At 37.6% G+C, this 14,775-nt stretch overlaps 1 protein-coding gene across 3 annotated transcripts in view; it reads left to right on the top strand.

Annotated features, from left to right (window-relative positions):
* KCNAB1 (potassium voltage-gated channel subfamily A regulatory beta subunit 1) overlaps positions 1 to 14,775 on the top strand; it is a 176,991-nt gene that overhangs the window by 112,180 nt on the left and 50,036 nt on the right. For all 3 annotated transcript variants that reach the window (XM_063306525.1, XM_063306527.1, XM_063306526.1), the window contains exon 2: positions 3,141 to 3,184. In XM_063306525.1, coding sequence (XP_063162595.1) covers positions 3,141 to 3,184 — 44 coding nt within the window. The remainder of the gene's footprint in view (positions 1 to 3,140; positions 3,185 to 14,775) is intronic.

The raw sequence follows: 14,775 nt of genomic DNA, 5'->3' as shown, positions 1-14,775 counted from the left end.
TGTATTGATTTTGGAGTGGCCAACTTCTTGCCTATTCAGATAATTGGGGAATGCCTGGCATCTCATCATTTTTGGCCTTCAAAAGTTTATAATGCTATGTAGTAGACACATCTCCCTACCAGGAGGTCTCCAACCCTCCTTCCTGCAAGCCTTCTGGGTCTTCATACCCTGACACAGCTCCTGCTTTGGGATAGCAGCTTGCTACATCCCAGGGCCATCACTTGTTTTCCAGGGACCATCTCACTCAGCATCCTACCCTAATCTCAGTGTGTGAGAGAGAGCTGTCTCTCCCTGTGCTGTCTTTCTAGTGATCAAAAAATACCGAGGGGGAAAAAAAGACATACTGTTATAATGCAGCCTCCTCATCATGCAGCTTCAAGGCATCTGGCTAGAGGATTCAGTGCTTCTTTGGGAGACAGAGGAGCTCACAAGAGATAACCAAAATTAAACTTTATTTTTTTTAAAAAGATAAAATATAACAACTCCTTTAACTTGAAATATTAAAAATGCAGACTTTCAGTAGGGAAGGAGATAATCACAGAGCTGTTTGGGTTATGGAAAATAGCTCCTTGATTAAAAAAAGAAAATATACAAAAGAAAATGTAATGTTCCCAGCAGATCACAAGATCTTCTACCAATAGCTCATTACTGTCCCAAAGCCTCCATTAAAAAAGAGATGGGACAGAGAGTTCCAAATTAATATTATAGTTCACAAGAGATTTGAAAGAAAGAGAATATCATCATGCATACTCTGTGGTATGCTGCACAGCTGACCTAAGTTTCCTATTTTCTAGAGAAATAGAGACAATTTTTCACATGCAGAAAAAAGAAAGAAAAAATTAATGTGAATTCCTGCTAGACTTTTAAACCTTTCTTTCCCCAGAAATAACGCTAACTGAAGCATCTGTTCCACTTTTCCTGGACTTTCTCTTTCTCAGGGACTCCACTAAATTAACTTTGAGGCTGCTGGGAAGATGGAACGAATCCTTTTTGTTTTCTCAGCATTGGTGCATAGCTTATTGGTTCTGCCCTTAGATTTAAAAAGATCAAGGGTTTTCTGGAAATCTGAGAAAGTTACGGTAATTTGACTCTGTGTGTATGTGACAAAGAACTTCTCTCCCTCCTGGAAATGCATATTCCAGGTCCAGTTGGCTGTGAATAACTGAGTTTGTCTGGCAAGCAAAGAAACTACATTCAGAACCAACCAGTTCATACGTTGCCAGTTAAAAGTAATCTTTACACCACTGGATGACTTAGGACCAGGTTGTCCAAAGCTCTTTCCAGATATAGCTAACCTGGAGCAAGTTGTCTTAGAGCTCAGTCAGCAGAACCGCAGTGAGGGGCTATTGAAAAATCAGTGTTTTATTGGCACTCTTGATGTGGAATATTCTCAAACCAGGGAGAGGACATGTTTCATTCAGCCAGATCTCTGGGGGAGAGTTTAGCAAATGATTTCTATTCCTTCTGCTGCTTGAGATTTTAAACTGGATTTTAAATTAAACCTCTGTCTGTTAGAATTATGATGGTACGTTAATGTGTAATCATCCCAAGGATTATATATTATTCTGCTATAGGACGAGAATACAATCTTCAGGACCCAAAGCTGTTTTTTTCCCCTGTATTTCTTCCCCCAACAAAACCTTAAAATAACAAGTCCTAGAGCAACTGTAGTTTATTCCCTCTGATTAGTTTCAGTGGCAAGCCTTTTTTTAGCAAACTAAATGGCAGCACCCAGAAAACCCACAAAAGAACAAAAACCCAGCCTACTTCCTGCCCAAAGTGCTGGCAGATGATCCATCACATGCTTCATTTCCCCTCCACTGTCATGTAGGCTGAGTAAGTTTGTCATTAATACATAGTTCATGTAGCATGCTAAACCATAAATCATGGTTTACAGACTGCAATAACAAGGTTCATACAATTTGTTAATCCAATCTAAACAAACCATACTGTAGCTTAACATGAAGCATTGACCATGTTTTCATTTGCTTGTATGTTGCCCAGAGAAGTCTGTTAATAGGCGACAGATATATACAATAGAATCTCGGTTAACTGGAACTCAACAACCAGCACTCTCAAGCAACTGGCAAAAAAATGAAGAAATAATATGTTAAAGAAAAATTTAAATAAAATCATTTTTTAGCAGAAAGATAAGTTTAAACTTGGCACGCTGCACTGTGCCAACCCCCACCCCCCAGCAGAAAGGCAAGTCCAAACCCACCTTTTTAAAGGTAAGCCCAAACCCACCCCTCTGCTAGAAAGGGACTGGACTGGCGTGGCGTGGCGCACCAAGCCCAAACCCACCCCTCTGCTAGAAAGGGACTGGATTGGCGTGGCGTGGCGCACCAAGCCCAAACCCACCCCTCTGCTAGAAAGGGACTGGATTGGCGTGGCGTGGCGCACCAAGCCCAAACCCACCCCTCTGCTAGAAAGGGACTGGACTGGCATGGCGTGGCGCACCAAGCCCAAACCCACCCCTCTGCTAGAAAGGGACTGGATTGGTGTGGCATGGCGCACCAAGCCCAAACCCACCCCTCTGCTAGAAAGGGACTGGATTGGTGTGGCGTGGCGCACCAAGCCCAAACCCACCCCTCTGCTAGAAAGGGACTGGATTGGCGTGGCGTGGCGCACCAAGCCCAAACCCACCCCTCTGCCAGAAAGGGATCGGCCGATCCCTCTCTAGCAGAAAGGCAAGTCCAAACTTGGTGCACCTATTTTTAATAGTAACCCTCAAGCAACCGGAAATTACATATATCTGGCATCTACCAATCCCCATGCCGGTTAACCAAGATTCTACTGTAGTTCATAAGTAAATAATACATGAAAGATACCTCCTTGCCATATTGAATGTGAACCACCTTTTCAGACAATGAGGTATGATTAGGCTACATATCGTGTTCCCCCCTGCCTCCCCATCTGTTGTTGCTTGTACATCTGGATGTGTTCATTGGGGAACTGCAGCCATCTAGAAGCTTTTCAGAGTATGCACCGGCACAGTGCTCTATATTTGGATACACATGATTAACACAGACAATCATTTGCATATAGTTGAAATATGGTAGGTAACAAGTTGAGATAACAGATTTTTTGCTGGATTAATTTACTTTTTGATGCTAATTGTGCTCTTGTTTTAATTCTAGAAACCTTGGGAAATCTGGATTAAGAGTGTCTTGTTTGGGACTGGGTGAGTATGTTATGTTTCAGGGTGTCTGTGTGTGTATTTGTGGGGGAGGAGATACTGATGAATTTGCATAGCTCTGTTAACGTTAATGCCAGATAAGGAACTGGATAAAATACTGTGACACAGATTTGTGTACGAAGTCATAGCTGTGTTGCATCTCGCTCTTAGATAATCAAAACAGACTTGTGACAGTATTATATTATGGGCATGTTCACTGAGTTTTGCTTCTAGGATCACAGCTGTTTACATTTATTTATTTATTTATTTATTTTTATACCCTCCAATGAAAAGATTTCTCCTGTTTTCCTATGTTGGGAGTCAGGCAGTTTGAACATTTATAGCTTAGATACGGCCTGCTGGCTTCCACATACTAGGTTGGACTACAACTTTCATTATTCCTGAGCCAGCGATATTGATTTGGGAAAGACAGGCATTATGATTCATCCCATGAATACTCTTCAAGTAGAAAGGCAAAATAAATTGAATGTATAAATACCTTTCAAGGCGTGCCTGAATAAATAACAAATTTAACATTTTGGTAGTCAGACACACATATGTTCAATATGTAATTTGATTCAGATGCACACAGAATGCATTACCTGAAATGAAATCAGATCCATACTTCTGTTCTATAGACAGAAATTAGAGTCCTCAATTAATGTCTCCTAAAGGGGGATGTCGCCAAGGGGTACATATCATTGTTGGTTTTCTAAGAACCAATGTCTTCATTTCTCTTCAAATTCAAATGGTTATTTTCTTCTTGCCATGCAGTGTTATAATATATTGAATATCTGATTGCCCCTGCAATTATCATAATGTTAAGAAATTCTAAACAGATCTACCTTCTCACAAAGAAAAATAAGAATAATTTGAAAATTAATCATATTACCTATAGGTACAAATCTTAGTGGTGAGGAAATGGGTCACAAAAGATTTGGAGAGGAAGAAAGGTTAACAGAACATTTAACAAGGTCCAAAGCCCTATTCCAGCCTTTCCCAGTGCGGTACCTTCAAAAATATGTTGAGACTACAATTTTCAGTGTGGCTTGACTATACTTAACTAGACTTTCTAAAAATTGTAGTTCCAATAAATGTTGGAAGTGCTAGGTTGTGATTTATTCTTTGATCCATTCAGAGTAAAATGCTATGAAAATATAGTTTTAAAATAAATTTCACACTGTAGCAGTGTTACCAATGTAGGACAAACATGTACCTGCTCCCCACCACCTTTGTTGAAGCAAAGTATTTATGCTTCTAACCTGCATATCTACTGCATTAGATATTTAGTTGAATAGAACATGGGGAAATACTAGCAGTCTGAGAAATAACCCCACGTGCTGCAAAGGAATGGCTGCACCTCCATACCAAATGGCCTTTTCTGAAAGACATAAACTGCAATCAGATAATTTTGTAGGGAGTTGATAAGCACATGCTTTCCAAGCAAAGTTGACCCTGATCTCTTATGTTATTCTTACTTTACTTTGTGATATGAGTTCTGTTCAACTGATAGCAGCAATGCATTCATTATCTGTGGATAATCTTGATCATAATTATTTATATTTTTATGTTCAAGATACAAATTCTTCTAAGACAGATTACAAGTGAAAAGAAATGGGGAATCCATTTTTATTAAATAATTTTAGAGGTCAGAAAAATGTGTAAGAGATCAGGCAAGATGGCACAATGGCAGATTGAAAGAGGAGAAAAGGGAGAGGAAAGGATAGTTTGATCATGAAGCAGAAAGCCCCAAGATGGTTTCCAGTGGGTGGACACCATGAATTCAGTATGAAACCAATTCAGTAGGTATTCTTACTTTGCCTACTATCTCCACCTGCTTTTTGCAATGTATTGCCTGATGAAGATTTATTTATTTAGTTATCAAATTTGTCACCACCCATCTCCTCTGACCAGAGGGACTCTGGGCGGTTTACAACACAGAATAAATATACAATAAAAACTCAAATAAATACACGATAAAATTCCAATAAAATCCCATTAAAACCAAAACAATTTCCTAACTACCCCAGCTTGTAAAATCCAGATGACTATGATCTCTTCAACCATCAAGATAGTTGAATTGTCCTAGCATAAGTATTGCCAACCCAGTTGCCTTTTGTGTGTGCATGTATGAGTGTGACATAGTAAAATTGATTTGAATCCTGGAGTAACATTTGTGAGATACCCTGGGATGAATTATATCATGGAAGGTAGAGTAAAATGTCCTTCAACTCAAGCTTGACTTCTGATGATTTCATGACTACTTGTCCCTACAGTTACTGAGAAAACTACATGGATGTGTCCGTGTCATCAGTAGGAGTTGAGCTTCACTTGAGGGAGTTTTTATCTTTTTTTTCCTTTTACATAGCTTCCCAGATTCAGATCTATTCATGTGCTAATCAGAAATATATCTGCAACATTTACTTACTGCATTTAAATTAAAGACCACTTTGAAACTCTTACTTCTGAAATTTACTTGTAATATGGGGCTCTTTATGCAAACCTCTGGTGGTGAGGAATCTGGCACAGCTTATGTATCTCATTGTGTTGCTATGAGACATAAGCTTTTCAGTGCTGTGGAATCCATAGATGACAGCAAAAATTGTAATAATCAAATGTGACAGTTCCTAAGGCTTTGTAGAGCCTGGAATCAGATTTATCTTGAGGAAATTTATCATATAGATATGACTAGAGAGAGTCAGTCCCCTGGGCTAAAATTGGAACTTCCCTGTTTATTTATTTATTTTTATTTATTTCTCATATTTCTGCACCACCCATCTTGCAAGTGACTCTGGGTGGTGTACAATTGTTCCTAAATTCCTTATTTATTTAGATGACTTTCTAGATATTAAGTCAACTCAGAGTAAGTGGTAGTCAGTATTCTTACCAGGGACCTGTAAACTACAGTAGAAGGAATTTTTAATTCGTAACACAGAGACTTCAGCTACTTACCACCTAAAGCATGGCCCCATTTTACCTGAATGTTGCTTGAGGGAAGATTCCTAAATGTTAATGTGATTTCCTAAAAATGTTCCTTAGAGTACAGCTTCTTTCCTAGAAGTGAAGTTATTGAGTAGTATATGCGCACATACTGTAAGTCCTGTCTCTTAATGCATGGAATGGTCTGGTTTCCAAAACAACATCCATCTGTATGCTGGCAATAATATATGCAGCCATTCCTCTTGTTTAATCCTGAATACCTATGCAGAAAATAGTGTATGCAACTAGTATAATGAAACTGTTCTCCTTATTACTTAGCTATTAAAGGAAGGCAGAAGTTGTCCTAAGTAATATTGTATAAAACTGATTGACTTTCATTGAGACAGGAACTTTGGTTTAAACCTTGGAGTGGCATGTTCTAGAGAGTAGAGAAAATGGCCTTGACAGAGAGAGGGAAGATCCATTGCCAAGGCAACAAACAGAAATACATGGCTTAAGCCCATGCAAAGGTAGAAACTTGTAAAACCACCCAAGGCAGGGATGAAAGAAGGAGGAGGGGAAGCACATTCAGACTTGCAAGATTCTGTTATACTATAGGCATTCTGATAAAAGTAGTTTAGGCTTATGCGGTATCTGTTATTTGACCTGGGCTACCTCATAGGGCTGACACATGTAGAAGTGAAGTAAAAAGTGGACTGAAAGGACCAAATATATGATATCAGCAGTGTATTCTTGCTGCTCATACCCAATTTGCTCTTTCCCTATACGTTCTGTCTCTTCTTTGGGCAGAGGGAGTAAATCATTGGTTTGCAATGCCAAAATGAGATGGGGTGCAGTCATGAGATCAACAGATCAGCAATGCAAATCCAGTCAAAGCCTGGACAAATTTTATGGTAATTCCCAGCAAGTAATAGTGTTGGGTAAAATAAAATAATAAAATAAAATAAAGATACTGAAGCTGGTTGTCACCTGTCAACATAGCACGCAGGTAGGTTACTTGCATCTGGCAGGGTTGGCATGCTCCAGGCCCCTTCAGTGAACCAGTGTCGCCTTGTGGGGCCTCAGAAACATGCCTTCTCTGCCATGGCACCTGCCTTATGGAACAGCCTCCCCCTAGAGAGATGGATGACCCTGGCCCAATGGGCTTTCAGGAAAGCAGTGAAGACCTGGCTTTTCCCCCAGGCACTGGGGCCAGGATGTTGATGGAGCTGGCATGGTTGTGTTTAACCAGGATGCAAGATTTTGCTGGGGCCCTAACTTTGGGTTGTTGATGATTTTTTCCTGTTTTAATGGATTTTGATAATTGTACAGTGTTTTTATTTTGTTTGCTGTCTAGAGTTCTTAGGTAGATGGGCAGCGATAGAAATTTGTTAAATAAATAAAACTAAAATAATAACGTTAGATGTGTACTGACCAAACCTATATAGACTGTTGTTGCTATTGATGTCCTTTCCTGCCACAGTCTAGCAACTTTCTGTTTTTTGGGGGGGGGGTTAGATTTTTTTTATCCCACCTTCATTATTTTTATAAATAACTCAAGGTGGGGAATGTACTGTTTTCTAGCAACACTGTGAAGAGCTCCCTATCTTTCCTGCTAATGACCACATCTCAGTAACAAGTGGTACAAATGCCTGATGATCATTCTTTGCCCTTTTTATTATAAGTGGGTGGACTTTTGACCCTACCAAATTAAATGAATTATTTTCTTTTGGTATTTAGGAATAAGCTAGTTAGCCAGGGCTGTTGTTTGCCATGTGTCACTGGACAAAATCCTACGAAGACTCTGTCTTTATATTCAGTCTGGGTAAGCATAACACTTCTCTAACACACAAATTTCTCAGTTTCTTTTAGCTGTTCCCCACCACCCCAAGCACTTTTCTTTCACAGGGGTACATACTTTTTCTGTTTTCTACCCACTGTTCCACACCTTTCACTTGTATACACATAAACATTTTTTTTACAAGGGCCACATCCATGTAGCTGCTTTGCTGTGTTCTCTTCCCATCCTGGAGCCATCAAAGACTGATACCACTCTAAATCCTAACAAGAGAAAAACAAAATCAAAATTTATTTTTAAAAAAGTAACTCACAAGATATGATATATGAAGGTTGATTTGCAAAGATAATGCAATACTCTCAACAAATCATAAAATGGTGCTAGTCCTCCATAATTAGTCCCAGTGGGAGAGAGATTATTTTTAAATTATATATTGGGTCCCAGGAAGTTAAAAGAGTCACAGGGGAAAGTATTGCCTGTATATTTCTGATATTTGAAGGTATAGACACATCACTGCATCTGAATACCTTTTCCAAGGCCTTTATCGATACTCTACCAAGTGCTAGTCTGTAGTATATTTCCTGACTGCTGGTTCCTTTACTATTGATAGTTGATCTTAAAAAGCTGAAAGCCATTTACCACTTCAATATCTTCATTGTCAATTCCTCTCTTCTGCCTTTGGCTAATTATTACCCTAGGCACCCAGGTTATTTCCTTGTTTCTTATGGCATGCCTTTACCAGTCTGCACCAGTTTCACTTGTTTTTCTAACTTTACTACAACCCCTGAGTTATAGATTTTTATTGTCTTGACACATGGTCTTTCATGATGGAGCTACTCCACTATCTGTGGACATGGCTTGTAGGATTTGTAATCTGTATTTAAATTATTTTAATATTTTAAATTGCTTATATGCTTTATTGCATTTCAAATTCTTTAAACTTAGTATAAACCCTAATCAACATTACCAAGGATTGTGTTGTCTGGTGATTCTTGGAGTTGAAGTCCAACATGCGAGGAGAAATTCAGTTTGGGAAAGTCTGTCTTAAAGGATTTTGATGGCTCATCTTAAGTTCTCATCCTTGCTGGAAACATTTAAAATGGGACTGAAGCTGATGTATCATGTCGGACCTGAAAATCTAGAATTATCAGCTGAAGATTTTGGAGATTGTTTATTGGAAATCTTGGTCTCTTACGCATAATCAGTGCAGCTTAGTAAATATATCTATTTGCACTTTGTTGACTTTCTCCATACATTTGAGATATTCAGCCATTACCATGATATTGCAGAGTGGTTCATTATAAAAGAAATAATTATTGTACTCTTTGCTGCCTTTTTAAAAATCCCAAACTAGATAGGTAATGGTATTCCATCTTTTTAGCGTTTTGTTTTTATAAAATACATTTCATTCACATAGCCTAAAATAAGAATTTCTTTTGTATAATCCTAACTTTGGAAATAAAATGAATGGCTGCTTGCCATACAGTTATTATAAATAGTTGTCTGCGTGGTCTGAGTGCGAAAAATCCCCTTGGATATACTGCGAGAATGGATTGCCAAGGGGAAACATACATATGTCCAACAGAAAGTGTGATCTTCCTTTGGCAACTCTTCGAGAAACTTAATTGGCTTTTTCATTCCTTTCTGCTTTTAATCTATTGGAAGTGTCGAATTTTTATAGTAGTATCTAAGTCCAAATGTTTCAGTAACAACGTATTTAACAGCAAGCTTGAAACCATTTGATATTTGGGAACGGTTTGCTACACATGCAGCTCTAAGGAAGCAATGCTTAATCCATTAATCATTCCAAACCAGCTCAGTATACTCTTTCCCACCCCCAGATTCTGAGTCATAAACTTTGGGTAGTTGGGCTGTAAGAATATGCAGAACTTGTAGAAGGAATGAAATGCAGTCTTTTTTTTTTTTTAATGGTACTGCCACCATACCCAGCAGTTTGAATCAGTGTTATGGTTCTTGAATCCCTGCTGAAATCCTGCTGCAAAATACGTAAGTCACGAGGAAGAGGTGAATATATTGTGGTTCCATGAGTGTAGGCTTTTGGATTCTTTCTTTCTTTTTGAAAAAGTCATGCAGCTTTTGGGAATGTAAATTGGATTTGCAGTTAGATTTATTGCTTTGCAGGGACGCTTGAGAATTGAATATATCAGAATAAACTAATTTGATCCATGAGTCCTTGAACACACCTGTCCTTTGGATTCCTCATTTGTCTGGATTTTGCAGTATTGCCCTCAGTTTTAAAAAGTGCATTATTTTTATTTTATGTATATAAAATGAGTACTTCAGGAATAAATGCATTTTAAAATGTATATTTGGTGAGAAAATTATTAAAATGTTTATGTAAATATGTAGGGCAAATGCAGTATTTTAGGCTGACCTTGAAACAAAGAAACAAAACTACTGAAAACCTTAAAAATAAAGGCTAGCATTGGATGGAATGAACATATGGCTAAAAGTCCTGAAATGTAGAAACAGATCATGCTGTCTACCATAGGCACCCAAGAAATTACTGAATGAAAACTATTAGAGAAATACATTTTTAAAATAACATAAATTCATGAATTGGGCTATGGGTCTTCTGGTTTGGCAATTCGTAGAAGAAAAGAAGTTGTGTCTATTCAGGTAACATTATTGTTACAAAGTCTGCTCCCAACTTGAAACTTCAAAAATACATTTTCCACACAGTACTGTTCTCATGTTATCCCACACTGTGTAATACCTAGAATAAAAGTCTTTCTAATCACAATGGCTTGCTTTGTCATCCTCCAATAGAAGAGAATATCTGTAGCTCAGGGTTGAACTGTGGAGTACTTGGTGCTCTCCGAGCTTGGATGTTTGCTTGCAAATGATTGCAAGTGAGTGTGGGGTTTGCTGCCTATTTTTCATCCACTTATTGACTTAGCTGTAGGGATTGTGACCTAGGTTAACAAATATGTGAGGAAGGAGATCTTCATGGCATATTACATTGCAATCCTGATGGGAAATAGGAGCATTTCAGTGATGGATTAATCCCAAAATCCCAAACTCTGCCAGCAACCAGCCGTTAAGAATAGCATATCAGTTACCTACGTACCTACCATGGTTGCTTCAAGATTCTCCTGGATCAGAGGCATGGGACGGGAATTGGAAGGATTTGGGGACCTTCCAATTCCAAGTTTCTCTTGTCCATTCCTCCCCAGTCTGCACTGTATCCTTTTTGGGAACCTGATGAGGCAGAATATCTTAGTCTCATAAAATACCATTAGCAGATCTTAGAAGGGAGGCAGAATTATGCCTTGTAGGGGGGCCTGATCTTACAATTTTGGTAATATTGTACCAGCAGGTTACATATGATTAAATTATAATCATGTATATATAATTATATTGTTTATATATGATACAAATATTTGTATCATACATAAACCTATGCAAAGTGTAGATGTTTGTCTGAGGAAAGAACATTTGGCATGGCTAACATTAAAAACAGCGCACATAGAGACACAAAACATAATTTTAATTAAAGTGTACAGCTCATTAAGCTATGTGCCCCAGAGGTTGCTGTCTCACCAACAGGCTTGTATTATATATAACTTTTAGCTTGCTCACTCCCAGGCTATAGATATTAAGTTTCATGTATGCCATTGCAAATTAAGGCCAGCCTGTCACAAAGATAGACCAAAAGAGCTTCCCAGAGTCATTTGAAATCGAGTGATGCCTAAACTGAGTAAATTAAATTAAATCCCCTAGCTATCTGTTTGCATACAATGATAATGACTTTGAAGCAAGTTAAAATATCCATCTTGTGGTTTTAATAATGATTCAGAATAACCTTTCATATTGTTTCACAAATATTTATTTCTTGATATTGTCTATTGATATAGAGTCCCTTTTATAACAGCTGGCTAATCCCATGTTGTGGGATTGAAAAGACATAAATGGAAAGTTGATGTAGTTCAGTGGTAGAAAACATACCTTTGCCAGAAACATGTAGCAGATTTAATCCCCTGCGCCTCATCTTTCAAAAATACCAGTAACATGAGAAAGATTTCTTCCCTGAAACCAAGCAAGGGAAGTCAGACAAACATAGATAGCTTTATAAAGCCACTTTCTATGTTCTGAATTTTTTTTTTTTAAAAAAAACCTCCACTGCTAAGCATCTTAAAATAATCATGGTTTCTTCACTGATAATCAGCAGGGTGTGTGTTCTCTGTTGTGATGCCCAATATTTCAGTAATAGAAGCAATCAACTAGTATGCTCATTTTTTGTGCTCTGGATTTTCATATTCCAACTTGTGGACAAAAGCATTTGCAGTTTACCTCTGCCTCAAAACTTAAATACTCTCAAAGTCTTGTTCATAACAGTCTTTCTGAATTGCTTGTAAATTGGTTTAAGATTTATCTCATTCCTATGGTAATACATTACTTTAGCAAAAATATAATGGAAATGATTGAAAATGAAATTGTCTTCAAAGGAAGGATTGTAAGAGCCTTCATAGAGAATGAAAGAATCTGTGAAAGTAAATTTTAGAACTAGAAAAATATGCATTCTGCAGACACTTTTTTAGCTACCTTTATTGCTATCACTTCATTCCTGTGTAGTCATATTTTACATTTGCTCTGCCAATCATTCTACCATCTCCCCAGTTGTTTCATTTACTGATGTAAGGTAGCACAAAATTTCTTTAATTTACCCTAACATGCCATGCTACAGGTAGTCTTCACTTAACAACCATTTGTTTAGTGATGGACTTAACGACGGTGCCCAAAAAAACAACTTATGACTGATCCTCACACAACCATCACAGCATCACCCATGGTCATGTGATTTGGGCACTTGTTTTGGAAAAGTATTAGGGAAATGAACTTGCAAGAAACAATTTATATTAGGATAAATTGAATATAATATATTCATAGATGATGTTGTGCACAAAAATCCACAGCAATTTACATATCCATAAATGAATGTGAACATAGGACAGAGTTAACTTATAGCTGAAAATATGCAATACTAGAGAAATATTTCCATTTGTCCATTTTTGTCTTCTTCTCCCCAGACAACTGGGGCACCAGATTGATTCTATTTTATGAGAGAGCACTAATGCTTAACATTTATACAGTATATCACTTCACATATGGTAACCAATACAACCATATTCTGGAATTCCTGGCAGCCACAGTTCTGATATATCTGGGGGTTCCACATTCACTGGAAGAAGTGAATATTAAAATTCATATCTTCACTTCAAATGCAAAACCAGATCTCGTGGGAACCACAAGCAGAATCATAATTACTTTGTCCCCTTGTGATTAAACTTTCAAACAACTTTTCAAATTAAGAGTTTTCAGAGATGGTAGAAGTCCTTCAGAATTTTAGTTGATAGGTCTTTCATAATACCATCCTATTCCACTAAAACCATAGAAACTTTAACATGTTAATTTGTCTACCATACAATATTTATTCAGCCATACAGATTATTTTGTTTTCTAAATTAACTCCATTAATTATCTCTTTTTGTGATTTTGTTGGTCTCACTTCTTTTCCAAGCTTTACAAAAACATAGTAAACTATCCCTGCCCACAAGAAACTTAGCCCATGTATAAAAAAGAAAAGCGATATAAGGAAAACCAAAGAAAAAAATCATATACCAAAGGACTGTTATTTGGCCAGTGTCATGATAAAATAGGAAATATATTCATTCAGGAATATATTAGGACTAGGAAATAAATGTATATCTCCATAATCCTATCCTAATCATATATTGGTCTATTAATACATTTTATAAGATTGGTCTATAAATACATTTTGAGACCAATGGACTAACGTGGAAATTTGAGAGCCTTCTGTGCCACCAAATGAAATTAGACTACTTATTACAGTATTACAGAGAGGACTCTTCTACAGTCTGTCCTCCACAGAGAAACATATAGACAGTGATCTTTAGAGGGCCACATAGAAAGACCCCAAGCGTTCTAGTTAGGCCTGACCCCTGGTGACTATATGGACACATGCCTGCCATCAAGTGATCATCTGCAGCTCTCCCAAGGACATCCTAGTGATCCCCTGATCAAACCTATTCACTGTACCTGTTGTTTTCCTCTTCTACTTCTCTCAGTCTTCCCAAGCATAGTAGTTCTTCTGGTCCATCATCAATTTTTATTATTATTCTTGCATCCATGGTATTCTTAGTAACATCTCCAAATTCATAATTCAAAGGCAGTTCTCTTCTTTGGTTCTTTATTAGCATTAAGTACATTACCACTGGAAAAAAATGCTTTCATTATTCTGATCTTTATTGTCATAGAAATACTGTATCATTACCCTTCATTATCTTGGCTATCATTATCATCCTGATATATGTCAGTAGCTTCAATGACCTTGAGAGTAGCACTCGTCAGAGCTTCTTTCGTTTGTAAGGCAAAAAAGGGGATGGTGAAGCTAATGAGTGATCCCCAACAAAAGTATGGGCAGGTTGGATTCTGCAGGTGTGAGAGAAGGCAGACCACTTTGAAGCAGGAACTCCACAGTCCAACACAGAATAAGGCAATGACAAACCAATTCTGTATTTTTGCCAAGAAAACTATATGAGCATGTCTGTATCATTTAGATCAATTTGGGTGCCAGAGGGTAAGACTGCCATGTCAGAATGCAGTTAATTGATTCCTGGAGAAGAATTTTCACAAGCAGATCTGGAGGTGATGATGTGGCCAGATCAAATCTGCAAGGAAATCTAGCCCCTGATGGACAATACTGAAAGAAGAGTTGCTCAGCTTATAAGAACAAATCTATTGGTATCTTTTAAATCTGCCCTATTTTTTCCTTTCATTCCATGGTCATTTTTTATTAAACTTTTAAAATATTGCAAGTAACATTTCATTTTAAAAA

This window comes from Candoia aspera, chromosome 6 (genome assembly GCF_035149785.1).
Source record: "Candoia aspera isolate rCanAsp1 chromosome 6, rCanAsp1.hap2, whole genome shotgun sequence".
NCBI lineage: Eukaryota > Metazoa > Chordata > Lepidosauria > Squamata > Boidae > Candoia > Candoia aspera.
This window is presented reverse-complemented; position numbering and strand designations above follow the sequence as displayed.